This window comes from Thermobia domestica, chromosome 2 (assembly GCF_964235325.1).
Source record: "Thermobia domestica chromosome 2, izTheDome1.hap1.1, whole genome shotgun sequence".
NCBI classification, from domain to species: Eukaryota; Metazoa; Arthropoda; class Insecta; order Zygentoma; family Lepismatidae; genus Thermobia; species Thermobia domestica.
In genome coordinates, this window is record NC_137455.1 from 249,868,187 (window position 1) to 249,881,347 (window position 13,161).

The 13,161-nt window shown below is 38.1% G+C and overlaps 1 protein-coding gene across 8 annotated transcripts in view; it reads right to left on the reverse strand.

Moving 5' to 3' along the window:
- The window catches only part of homer (protein), a 444,718-nt gene that overhangs the window by 119,090 nt on the left and 312,467 nt on the right, over positions 1-13,161 (reverse strand). For all 8 annotated transcript variants that reach the window (XM_081748567.1, XM_081748571.1, XM_081748572.1 and 5 more), the window contains one exon: positions 11,025-11,156. In XM_081748567.1, coding sequence (XP_081604693.1) covers positions 11,025-11,156 — 132 coding nt within the window. The remainder of the gene's footprint in view (positions 1-11,024; positions 11,157-13,161) is intronic.

Below are 13,161 nucleotides of genomic sequence, written 5' to 3' on the forward strand. Positions count from 1 at the left end.
TAGGCCGAATCAGATTGATGGATGTGTTCAATTATTTCAACCACAGAAAATAGAACGTCTTTTAATTCAGTTGCCAGTCGATTAGTCGCCTTCGATCAACAAGCGATTAAGTTGAAGTCCCGTTTACACGGTCGATTAAGTTGAAAGTGACGTCAATTCAACTGAATCGAACGCAAATCGACTAAGTGTAAACGCCCCATAATGGTGCAATTGGTTTAAATTGGTCGGCTCGCGGCTTGTTCACCACAGAACCGAGCTCAGAAAGACCGCTCATATATCACGTCTACCGAGATGTGGCGAACCTCAACCGAGGCGATTCGACAGGATGATTTATCTGAGCCGAGTCGAATAGAGCGGATAGCTCATCGCAACCTAACCGGTTCTGTGGTGCGCATTACCGAGCTTTTATTGGGTACCTCTACTAGAAGGATATCACCCCAAAAATCCAACTAGATATGTGTCAATTGTTGAGGAACCGTGCAACTTCTAATGCTACTGTGAGAATTTGCGTTGTAGATTTCTAAAAGGTCAAAGGTATTTTCTAATTAACTTCGCTGCAGTGCACCTTCAATGATACTGACCGAGAGAACATTGACTTACCCATGACAATATTGCACAATCAAAACTTTTGCTGTGCTACAGAAATTATAGGCATTTTGTATCAGAAGTTACAACATCCTCTGACGAAGTCTTGAAGATACAAATGTGGCAGAGCATGAGGAAAATATTGACGAGGCAGGTTTCCAAATTTGAATGCTGAACTCAGTTGGCAGTGAGTTCAGTGTTTTCTCTAGGTGTACCTTTCCCCTCGAAGTTGAAATATCGTCCTGCGCAGGATCTAAGATATACTAAATAGTATCCCACTATGGCCTCAACTCACTTTCATTTCTCTCCAGACAAGCTACAGGAAAATGTGAAATATATCTCACTTTTGAGCACATCATTTATCTTTAAAAAGAGGATACAACCAGGTTTTAAAAAAAATATCATAATTCAATGTAGGGCTTACATCCGCTACTTTGAACCTGAGACAAAATCGATTTGAAAACAGTAGAGAACACACCTCATCTCCTCTCGTAAAATACTAAGTGAGAATCTTCGGAGTAAGGTGATGGCCTAGGTATTATGTAACTGAGTGCATTCTTGTGAGATGCAATTGACTCTAGCAAGCGGTGATACTGTTGAGAGCTATTAAGACTTTTATGTGAAAAAAAAAGTGAGATCGTCGTGAAAACCTATCTAAAATGGTCTGATACACCAAGACAACAATAAAGTCCATACTGGGAAGAAATAAAAGGTCTCAAAAAATTTAGTACCCTAAAACATTTTTTCTATTTCCTACTTATCATAATAATAATAATAATAATAATAATAATAATAATAATAATAATAATAATAATAATAATAATACGAATTGGGTACTGGTAGTAATGAAAAAGGTATTAGATCTGATACTGATTTCCTGAACACTAGACCTCCGGATTTATTTACAGATTTTCGAAAATTTTATGGATCGATGGAAGAAGTTATTTGCACTAAGGGGGACTCACATTGGAATATATAGGAAAGGTTCTACGCCCGTACACTTATTTTTGGATAAATTAGAAAGTTGTTCATCACCTCCGTGTAATATATATACTATAAAAATCTACGGCAAGAATGACTGAAAAATTACAAAATAAAAATAATAAATGCATCGAGTGGAATTCGAACCAGGTTAAAAAGTATTGCATCAACACAAAAATTCACTACTTAATACGCATGGCTATCAGAACAACTACAGAACGGTCCTTCAGTCGCATTGATAGATAACGAACTCCTTAACTACCCTTGTTTTTAAGACGATCTTTGTTTTTCATTGAGAAGTGTGTGTGTTTTCTTTTTTAAAAAGGAAAAAAGTTTGCTGCATTAATGCTAAGGTACTGTTTTGTACTAAAAGAAGAACAGAATTTCAAACAGCAAACTGTGAGCTGTGTTCATAAATCTTGTTTCATTTTTCATTCCTTCCCCTTCCCTCACTCAGAATGCGTTGTTGCCAAACTTAGAATTTTAAGGGACTTAGAAAAAAATCGGGCATGCAATTATACTTTGGAGAAGTGTACATACATACATACATACATAAAAAAAAAAAAACGGTGGTGCTCTACTGCTTTTATGTCTATTGTCGGCGAGTGTATCAATAGATTGGCGCTATTAAGACTTTCCATTATATTCTGTATTGCAATATCATTTTGTAGTTCAGTTCAGGCGGATTTGCATGTCCTTTTCTGTGAAGTCTTCGAATCCTTTTCCCTCTGGGGACATTGAAAAAAAAAATATACACCAAATGACAATCAAATTCATTTTGCTACAATTTAGAACCACTGATGATCGAGTTCATATCGCAAAGTGTTAAAAAGACAGAAGTATAAAATAACAGGAAAACTTTTTGTTTTCGTCGTTAAGACGAATAAGCAGGGTGAATTGAGTGGTTTTGGTGTTTTATAGCTTAGAGAGGCAATATTTTTATTTTGCATAAATAATTTTTACCGTATATTATTTACAAATACTATACAAACAAATTTGTAGCTACAAGAATTAATCGTAAGTCTTTCAATACTCTGGTACAGAACATACTGTATTTATAACAGTACAATAGGTTAACATTGAAAGTATAGCCCCTGGTGTTAGACTGCATACATTCACTTTCCTGACAATTCTTCGGTTCTAAGACGTGAAGTCGATACCACATCTTGTTTTGAGAGACAAAGAAATCAGTCACTGCTGTTTCCACCTCCTGCTAGTTGGAAAAGCATCGTGATTTCACGAACTGCGTCATGGACCAAAACAGGTAGTAATCCGAAGGAGTAAGGTTGCATCACTTCGATGTAATCAAGTTCTTGAATTCTTGTTGCTTTTTTCGAGCCGAGTGTAGTTTTGCGTTAGCCAGTTGCAGAAGTGCGCTTTGATTCACTGATGAAAATGTTTGACATAGTGCAGCATACATCTACTCCAACTGTTCGGAATAAAGATTGGAATGATGATTCAACCATTAGGAAAGAACTCGAAATGAATTACCCGTTGTAGCTCCACCATTTTATGCTCGAAATGACCTGTTTCGACGATTGGTTCTGGAAGTTGGCTCTTGCTCAACAATGTTTTTACATATTCGGATTTCAGAAGGGCACCCACTTTTCGTCGCATGTGACAATCCAATTTAGGAAACGTACCTCACGCGGATTTTGCAGCAGCTGTTGGCACACATACACAATCCTTTGGATATAAGCTGGGGTCATCTCATGTGCACAATAAGGCAGCACTTGATGGATTTCCCGAGCTCATGAAGGTGGTGCTCTTTTGTGGACTGGGACATCTCGAATTGGTTTGCCAGTCGTCTGTGCTGGTGGATAGATCTTCCTCAATGGCGTGTCTCATGACCTGAGAATTTGTTACCCTGGGGCGATCAGACTTTGACCGATCTTCGACATTTTTACAACTTGCACGAAATTGATGGAACCAACGAGTTGCTGTGCTGTGGTTCATTACACCTTCTCCTTTTCCATTACAAATGTTTTGTATTGTTTCCGCAGCGTTATGCGCAAGTTCGAGCTTATACTGCAACAGTTCACATATATAAGATTATTAAGCACTCATCGTCACTGCTCCTAAAAACTGACTGAAGATGCTAACGGAATGGCGGCCTCCGTGTTAAATAGTTCGCTTGCCACACTACCTCTTGGGCCAGTTTAACCTTGTACAGTCGATCACGGTGTATACACGCACCGGTGTTTGGGTTGTGAAAATATTGCAAGATTTATGACTCATTCTTGTAACAATTAGTAGCTGCATTGTACTAATTACGATCTATAATAGTTTTTGCTTCAAAACGCATTAATTTTCTGTAGGTTGTCACTTTCCAGGGGAACTTATGATGGAACAAAGACGAAGTTTCACTAATTTATTACTATCGTAGGAAGAAATAAGAAAAAATAATTAATGTCCTCTATTCTCCCCAAATCATGAATGAGAATATTATGTGATGATTTACAAAGGAACGTCATAAATACTGTCACAAAGTTTAGAGTGGCGCTGTAGGCATCCGGAGTGACACAGTGTATGTATAAAGCGGAAGATGCATGTGGTGTGTGTTTGACTGTTCACGACATACGTTGATATTATACTGAGTTCTGATGGAGTGGGGCGAATACGAAAATCGTGTAGTAGTAATTGCATTACAGAAGGTCGGGAAGACTGCAGGTGAGATTTTCAACCTCCTGAAACCCCTACAAATCAGCAAGAGATTCGCGTATCGCACAATACAGCGATACACCGAGACTGGAACGGCAGCTGACCGCGCAAGGAGTGGCAGACCACGAACGGTACGAATCCTGCAGGTCCAGAAAGCAATCGCAGCAAGAATTCGAAGAAATCCTATTCGAACACAAAGTGTGATGGCTGCTGAGATGAACATCATCAGAAATTCCATGTCTCTTGTGCTCAGGAGTGATCTATATCTACGGGCGTATAAGAGGCGGACTGGTCACTTTCTGACCCAAACATTAATGTCGCAGAGGGTCCTTAAATCAAAGAGAGTGTTGTGGCGCTACGCCAACAATCTGCACAGAAAGAATCTGTTCACTGACGAAACGGTGTTCACAACTGAGCAGGCCTACAACGCCCAAAATGACCATGTGTATGCCACGTCATCTACTGCAGCTGCTAAGGTAGCTCCAAGGGTTCAGAGGGCACATCATCCTGTCTCAGTGGTTTGGTTGGGGGAGTGAGCTACTCATCACCTGTCAAGGTATACCAGGACACAGTGCTAACACCTATAGTGAAACCACTGTCTGCTATGATGTTCCACGGTTACGCCGGTTAGGCTAAAGGAGACGGTGATTATGAGAAATGAATGAAATGGTGGAATGAAGCAAGTGGGAGGAAACGGGAGAACCCCGAGGAAAACCACGCACACGGTGTTTGTCCACCACAAAGTTCACTTGGCGCGGGCTGGGACCGAACCCGGGACCCCACGCACCAGAGGTGAACGCTCTACCACTGAGCCACCGCGGCCTCATGTTCCCTAGAGAAAGGTGGACCTTCTAGCAGAATTCCGCTCCAGGCCACAAAGCGAAAACAACTCAGGACTGGCTGGCACGAAGCGTCCCCGACTTTAATTCTACAGCTGATTGGCCTTCTAGCAGCCAGGACCTTAAATCATTGGACTACAAACTTTGGGCAGTCCTTCAGGCAAAGATCTGCCATAAACGACATCCATCTGTCGACAGTCTGAAACAATTCTTGACCCAAGCAGTGAACATTTTCCCCCCCATGGACATGGTGCGTAATGCCATTGACCAGTGGCCGGACAGACTTCGTGCCTGCATCAAGGCCAAGAGGGACATTTCGAAAAATGATTCGTGCGTCAGGTGTACAACATATCAATGTAAAACATGACCAACATAAATTGCCTTGGTGTTAATACTCTCTGTGTTATTCACATTCAAACTTGTGACAGTATTTATGATATAACTAACTAGGGATGATTCCATTCCGGGACCAATACCTGGTAAAAACCTATATATCGTCTGAAAGCTCTTGCCATGAGAAGTATGAAACCGTTTTCAAATCACGGGCAAACCCGCAAACTGACCCTATATGGGGCCAGTTTATTAGTATTTGTGACCCTATGTGTTGTATATTCGACAGAAATAAAAATGAATATTACGATGCATCACACATAAGCCCCTGAGCCAATCACCTTTATAAATTTTAGTCAATATGAGTGCGAAAGCCAATTTTTGAGTGATATTTTTTATGTAACCAACGGGAAGAGAGCACGATGATATGGTCAGTGGGCTCACTGAAACTTCTTCTCTACTAAAAACTGCTACGATACAGATTAAAAATCCCTTGAGTCTGCGAACTTTTGAAATGTCTGAATGAGATAATGTGTTGTCTTTCTAGGATAATTCTATATGAGTGAAAAAACAGATGATGAGTGGCAATTTCTATTGGAATGTCCCCTTCTAAATGCTGAAAGCAAGGACAAAAGGACAGTTCAAGAAACCTTCCAAAAATTCCTGACTACCACAGCTTGACTAGAACAGCTGCTGCTATCTTGGTTACGACTGTGCTGAAAGATCATGGTTTTGTAGCCGTCCATGACAACACGGATGTGACTGACCGGAATAAACTGTGATGTGTCAGAAAGAACGTAAGAACTTCGATGAACGAAGAAGTTGTATCTAGTGCAGAGATCCATCTACTGCACACGTTTCTTGGCGCACGTAAAGACAAAAACAAAATTGTATGTCAGAGACGGTGCAAGGCGCGAAGTATAGTCTTAACCTCACTGATTAGACAGGCTAAGGAAGAGTACTAGTTTTACATCGTTCTTAAGAGATCCATAGCAGAATCTGTTTTGACTTCGATAACTTAATATTTGGAAATAGCACCAAATATGATTCCAGTAGGATGCGATGGAACCACCGTTAACATGAACTGGGAAAGATCAGCGAGACCACTCTGCTGAAAGGTTTCTTTAATGGAGGTGCTACTTCTGATACATCCGTGTCTATGAGCACAGGTACTATACCTGATCCGTTTAATGGATGGTCAACAATCGGGGCCAGATTAATCGGAGTAGAGAAGAAGGAAGAAAATTATGGAGTACACTACTTTGAATTAATTAATTAACACTTGTTTCATATAACCAAGTCACTGGAACAAGGTGAGTCCCAGTTAGTTTGGTACTCTCAGTTATTTGCGTCACGTCGTTACAGCAAATCAATTATGACATTGTACAGCGGTGGACACTTCTAAATGGTACACCTTAGCCGTAAATCTCCATATGGCTGTACCATTTAGAAGTGTCCACCGCTGTACATCACAGGAACTGAAGATACTTATACAGTTCATGGTGACGGTATATTTGAATATAATTTCAATCATAAGAAATCAACTAACTTCTGAGAGTGTTCATCATTTCTTTCTCAATTGATGCGTCTATCCAGGTATTCTTCAATGGAATGAAAGTCATCGAAAATGATCTCCAACAAAATATTCTTCACTCGACTGGAAGAAAATAATCATCAGTATGATGACTGACGAGAAAACAGTGGCAAGGCATAGAGAAGTCCAGGCATATATGCAGCCGTTGCTTGCCAGAGCTAAACTTAACTGCTTCAGAATACACATTAGGGATCGACCTTGATCAAGTCGATCGGTTAGGCTCTCCTCTACTAAAACATATACATCTCAACGCCTCAGACCCTCGACTTCACCACAGTAACTAAAGGTGAAGGGAATGTCTATACATTGGTGAACGAAGTGTCGAAAAAAGTGTGCAGGAAGTAACAACGATGCGCGCATAGAAATGATGGCACGGAGTTAACCGAATTATTATTTAAGGCCAGAGTAATATAATCATAAATACGCAACTTTGATCCTCTAGTAAAGTGTACGAAAGACTTTTAACCATGTTTATGGGTGTACTGAATCAGCGTAACAGCCACACAGTGAAGATCTTTAAAGCAAAATCAGGAACTGAAGATGATATTCGAATTTCAAAATTCAAACCGTTCCATTACTAGGAGCCGACTGTCACCTTTTCCGACATACAGTAAAACCTGTGAACTTGGCCACCTGCATATCGGACTGCTTCGTCTTGAACCTGCATTTTCCCCACAAGACATTTATTATTTATTACTCTGTAAGTTGGCTATCTGTCTATCTTGGAAGTTGGCCGCATTGCATCTGTTTACCCTATGATGATAATAATAAATTTACCTGCGTATCTTGGCCACGCAAAATACGGTTTTGTTATTTTTCTTAATTCTTTTGTATTTTCATATGAGAGGTAGACGTTCTGTATTTGCTACTGGAGACAAGAAGCATGGTTTCCACGGTGTGTTCTTAGAGATCAATGACCAAAACACTACCCTGATAAAGAGGTGAAGGAAGATGTGAATAAGAAAAAGCACGTACAGGAATTCAGGAAATGGTACGTGTTTCTTTACCCTATCTGTTTTGTTGAAACCACCGCCCGCTCCATCCTCTAGCGAGCGAGAGAGGTGTGACTCCAGCCGGTGGTGGTTGAAACCACTATATCGGCTCCATTCATCAGTGGGAGCTTTAGTAATCCTGGAAAATTCTCAAGGTTAAAGCTAACCATGTCAATTGTGAAGTATTGGCACCTGACAGCTTGTTGAAAGATAGCGGAGGTTTTGAGAGATGAATTTCCTTAGCATCCTTCTCAAAACATCTTTTACTCCGACGGAAACACTTGTAATTCATTAACAAGAGGTAGGTAACTACAAAATTAGAATGTGCATATGTGCCAAAAAGAATAAAAGAAATACGTTTAGAATGAACCACCATGAATAAACTTGAGTAATAAATGATTTGCTATTTTTTCGAAAGATATCTACAGAAAATATTTGTCAATGTCGAAAAAAAGTAATAAAACTGCATATAAATTGTCCAATTTATAGTTTTGCTTAACTTATTTTCAATCTGAACAACTCAGCGTGCTACAATATCAATTTCAATAAACCGTATGCAGTTTCTATTTCATGTTTGTTTGTGTTAATGTGTTTTCAATACGAATAATTCAGTGTACCAGACTAGTACATTATTAAACATACTGTAGTAATTTTTTTCTAGTATTGTATATTGTTATGATTACTCTATATACATTATTTAAAAGTAGCTGTTGTGTCATTTCTTATTAAAATTTTACAATCAAGTATTACTAGAATCCTATTCTAAAAATACAACAATCACACTTATTTTCTGTAAGTTGGCCACTTTTCAATGGAACCGATGGTGGCCAACATAGACAGTTTTCACTGTACAAGCAAAAACAATTCGAAAAAACATGACTTTGGGACAACTCTAATGTCCCGTTGATCGTAGTACGTAATACGTCGTCTTACTTATCATAGCTCCGAAAGTAGTACATGCGTATGTGAATCTCGAAAATGGTTAACAACCTTCACTAAATGGTTTCTTAATTGTTGAACGAAGCTATGGTAAGATCTGTATGTCTGCTGTAATATTCCATAAGATTTAGTAGCAGACTCTAGACGTAAGGAACACTTCAATGTTCAACAGTAGTCTTCACGTAACTGCATAAATGACTAGGTGATAGCGCTGAAGTTGCCTGTAGTGACAAACAATCATATTAAAGTTTAGAGATAACGAATTATATCGTGGCATTCCATAACATCTTTGAGGAACACTTTTCTGTAACACTACTCAATTTCAACTTTTTTTCTTGTTCTCATCTAAAGATTATTACACATAACAGAAGCACATTCTCTCCCTCCTCCAAGAACTTGTAACTGCGTAAAATACTTTATAAAAAAAAAAAAAAAAAAATCATACATTTTCGCTGATACAAATCTTTCAAAGGAAACATGATTTTAAGTCAAAACGCTAAACAAAATACATGGTTACATATGCATAAAAAGGTAACACATTTACGAATAATTACTTAAAATAAAATGACACGATATTGTCCAATATTTAACGTAGTCTTATTTTCAATATATCTCTTGATTTAAAAATGCAAAACAGTTTCGGCAAGGGCGCCTATCTTCCTCAGTAGTTTAGAAATTCCTACTGTAAATTTGTTCTGCACCTCTTGACAGAGTAATACAATTTTGAACTATCAGTGGCACTGCAAATAATGAATAATATAGTTTCTCACTTAGAATTGCAGGTTGCAGAATTATTTTTCCTGGTTTCTTAAAATATTTTAAGTTCTTGTAAATACATATAAAAACACAACATGTACTTTACTACACTTTACTAATCCGCGAGTGTAACAATCACTCTATTTTCAAATATGTACTTCAAGTGTAACATTTAAGTAAATGGAATACATTATCAAATTCATCGCTATAGTTATCTGTGTGAGGTTCAAAATGTGCACTCACCTAAAATCATGACTATCTATCATGTAATTGAAGATAGTTTCTATTAGCACATTAATAAATGTATCGCCACATGTAACATTCCTAATACACGATTACTTTTATTTAATTGTTATACTGTGTGCGTAAAGGAAATCGGGCAATTATATTGTGAAAAGATTACAAAAATGCACGCATGCACTTTTTCATAAGATAAACTAGCTGTTGCACGTGTTACATGTCATTATCTTCTGTCCACGTAACCAGGTCCCTTATGAGATGATAATCATTTTAGAAAATTATTAAAACGTGAGACCAGTTTGCTGGTTAATAAAAATTTTTGTTGCAGCATTGTTAATGAAGAACAAATCTAACTAGCACACAGGGTTTCTTGATTTAGTAGTTTCCCAAAATGATTACCATAAAACACCTAGGAACATGGACAAAAGAGAATTGCTTTTTCTTCTTCTTCTTCTTTTTTTTTTTTTTTTTTTTTTTTTTTTAAATTTTTCAACGTGTGTGACTGACAAGATTATTTCGTGAACTTTTCACGCTATAATGGCCTGATTTCGTTTTCATACACAGCGTAACAACTACATCAAACTGGTCATACAATTAATGGTGTTAAATGTGGTGATACATTCTTCAACTACATGATCAACATTCATGGTTTTAGATGAGTGCAAATTTCGCTGTTAATTCGATTTCTTAAAAGCTGGTTTTGCTTATCTTTCACTGGGAATCAGAGCTTTATTTGACTATGTATTTAATTCATTTGAAGTGCCACATTTAATCTACATATTTGAAAACAATGTAATTACGCTAAAAAATAGGGAAAGTATAACGAAAAACTCATTTTGTTTTCTTGTGTCTTTACAGGAATTAAGAATAATAATTTTGCAACCTTACTTCTAAATGGGAGACATATTCTTCATCTGTGCAGTATCATTAATAGTGCAAAGCTTACTACTTCTTCATCCGTAGTAAATGTAGATCATTTTTACAATAGAATTTTTAAGATGCTAAAGAAGACTAGAGCACTTGTCGAAACTGTTTGCCATTTTTGAATCAAACACTTAAGGATCTTATATTTTAACATTTTTTTTTAATTACAGCTATTTCACTTACTTTATTTAATTCTGCTTCAGAAGAAAAACCTAAACCATACACAGTATTAGCACGCACATCAGACCATTGTCCAAATTTCTGTGATGTTTTAGTGAAGGTCATATTCGGAGTGATTGTGCTGTTTATAACTGCCTGTGGAAAAGGATCAAAGAAAGAAAATTACTTGTCTAGCTATTTCAAAATTTCTTCCAAGTTATTATAATGTTAATTCAAATTCAAATCGCTACTTTTCGCTCGCACGAAATTCGTGAATTACTTATGTACTGAGTAGTAATGTTTATATATATATCTACAGGGTGTATGAGACCACCCATTCCAGGCATTTTTCTCGGCTCGTAGTGCACGTAGACATTCCAAACAAAAAATTGAATTACTAAATCGTATGTGAAGAATCAAATGGTGATGCTTACATATTCAGTGGCGTAGCGGGAATACTACTACAGGGGGTCAACTCCAAAATTTCAAATGGAAAGTGGTATCAATTTCGATTTCTTTGGAAGCACTATTGAAAAAGAAACAATTTTTACAGGAAACACTTTTCGTTAAGTTCTACGGTTTGGCATCTACGTCTGTTATTTGTTGTAGAATTACTATTATCAGACCACCCGTCCCAGGCATTTTTCTCGGCTAGTAGTGCACGTAGACACTTTAAACAAACAGTTTTGGTGCAAGACGAACTGTCACTCTGGAAGCAAATAATGAAATTACGTGTTGGACGTGTTAGGAGATTCGAAAATACTTTTCCCGATATGTATGAAAAAGAGCTGAAATGCCATATGAAACAGTAGATGATCACTTAATGCCATTATCACGCAATGAATACCTGAAGCTAGTTTGACTTAGCCGAAGAACTGAAAATGAGTCACAGGTTCAATAAAGATAAAAGAGTTCTGTGAAAGATGTTTACTACGAGTTAATTAAGTGTCATCCCGATTTGTTTCTTAGAACTCCTGTGTCTACAAGCATATTGAGAACAACTTTCAATAAGGAAGAAGTTGCGAAGTTCTTTTCGAATTAGTGCACAGTAATGGAGAAATATTATCGTCGTATCATCATCCCAAAGTAATACGTGAAAAAGGGGAACGAGTTGTGGGCAAGTTGACATCGGGGGAAAGAGGTTGAATTATAACGTTGATGTTCTACATGAATGCTACTGGTCAGTTTGTACAACCCCTCTTCATATTTCCGCATCAGAGATTGCGTGAGAGTCAGATGGTTGATGTTCCACCCGAGAGCATTGCTGTAGCAGAGAGTACTGGTTGGATAACGTGATACTATTTTTACTTGGTTGCAACGCTTGTGAAATTCTGTCATCCTTTGCTTCAGAACTCAGTTTGCTAATTGTTTATGAACATCGCAGCCATAAAGAACTGAGTCATTCAATATGAGAGGGATCACAGTATTCACTTCACAGTACAACTCACATACCACTCGTAAGACTCAATCCACTGACAGGTGTTTTATGAAACTGTTTAAAGACGCATACAATTAAGCTTATTCACTGTGGATGCGCAGGAATGCTGGAGTAAAGATAACAGAATACGATGTAGCGCAACTTGTTTCAGGGGCATACCGAAAAATGTGTCGCATGGACATTGCTCCCAATTGATTTTACGTGCACCGGAATATACTCACTGAACCCTCAAATATTCACAGACACCGACTATCTGTCCGCAAACGTGATTTGTGTTGCAAGATGTTACACTAGGCCCAGCTGTGAAGACCCACAACCTTCAACTTCGGCAGCGGTTGAGGAAAAGGGGGCTACTTCCTGTTCGTCGTCTGCAGCTGATCCAAGTTTTCCACATATGATCGAGGAATCAGAATCTTCTCGTCCATCAACTAGTAAAGAGCTCTCCATTAGTGAACAGTTATTATCACTATCGGAAAATCGCGAGACGTTTAGCGTCACGAACCAAAAGAAGTGGAGGGATTGCGACACAAATTGAAAGAAAAGTGACTTCAGCACACGAACTACCAAAAGAAGGTCGCAAGAAGTTAATGAACCACCACACCGACAAAGAGAAAATACGACCAGACGAACAGGAAAGCACCAATGAATGCATAATTTGTGGAGAAACGTTCAATGAAGGCTCGTGTAGTGTGAATCGTGCAACGGCTAGGTTCATGAAATTGT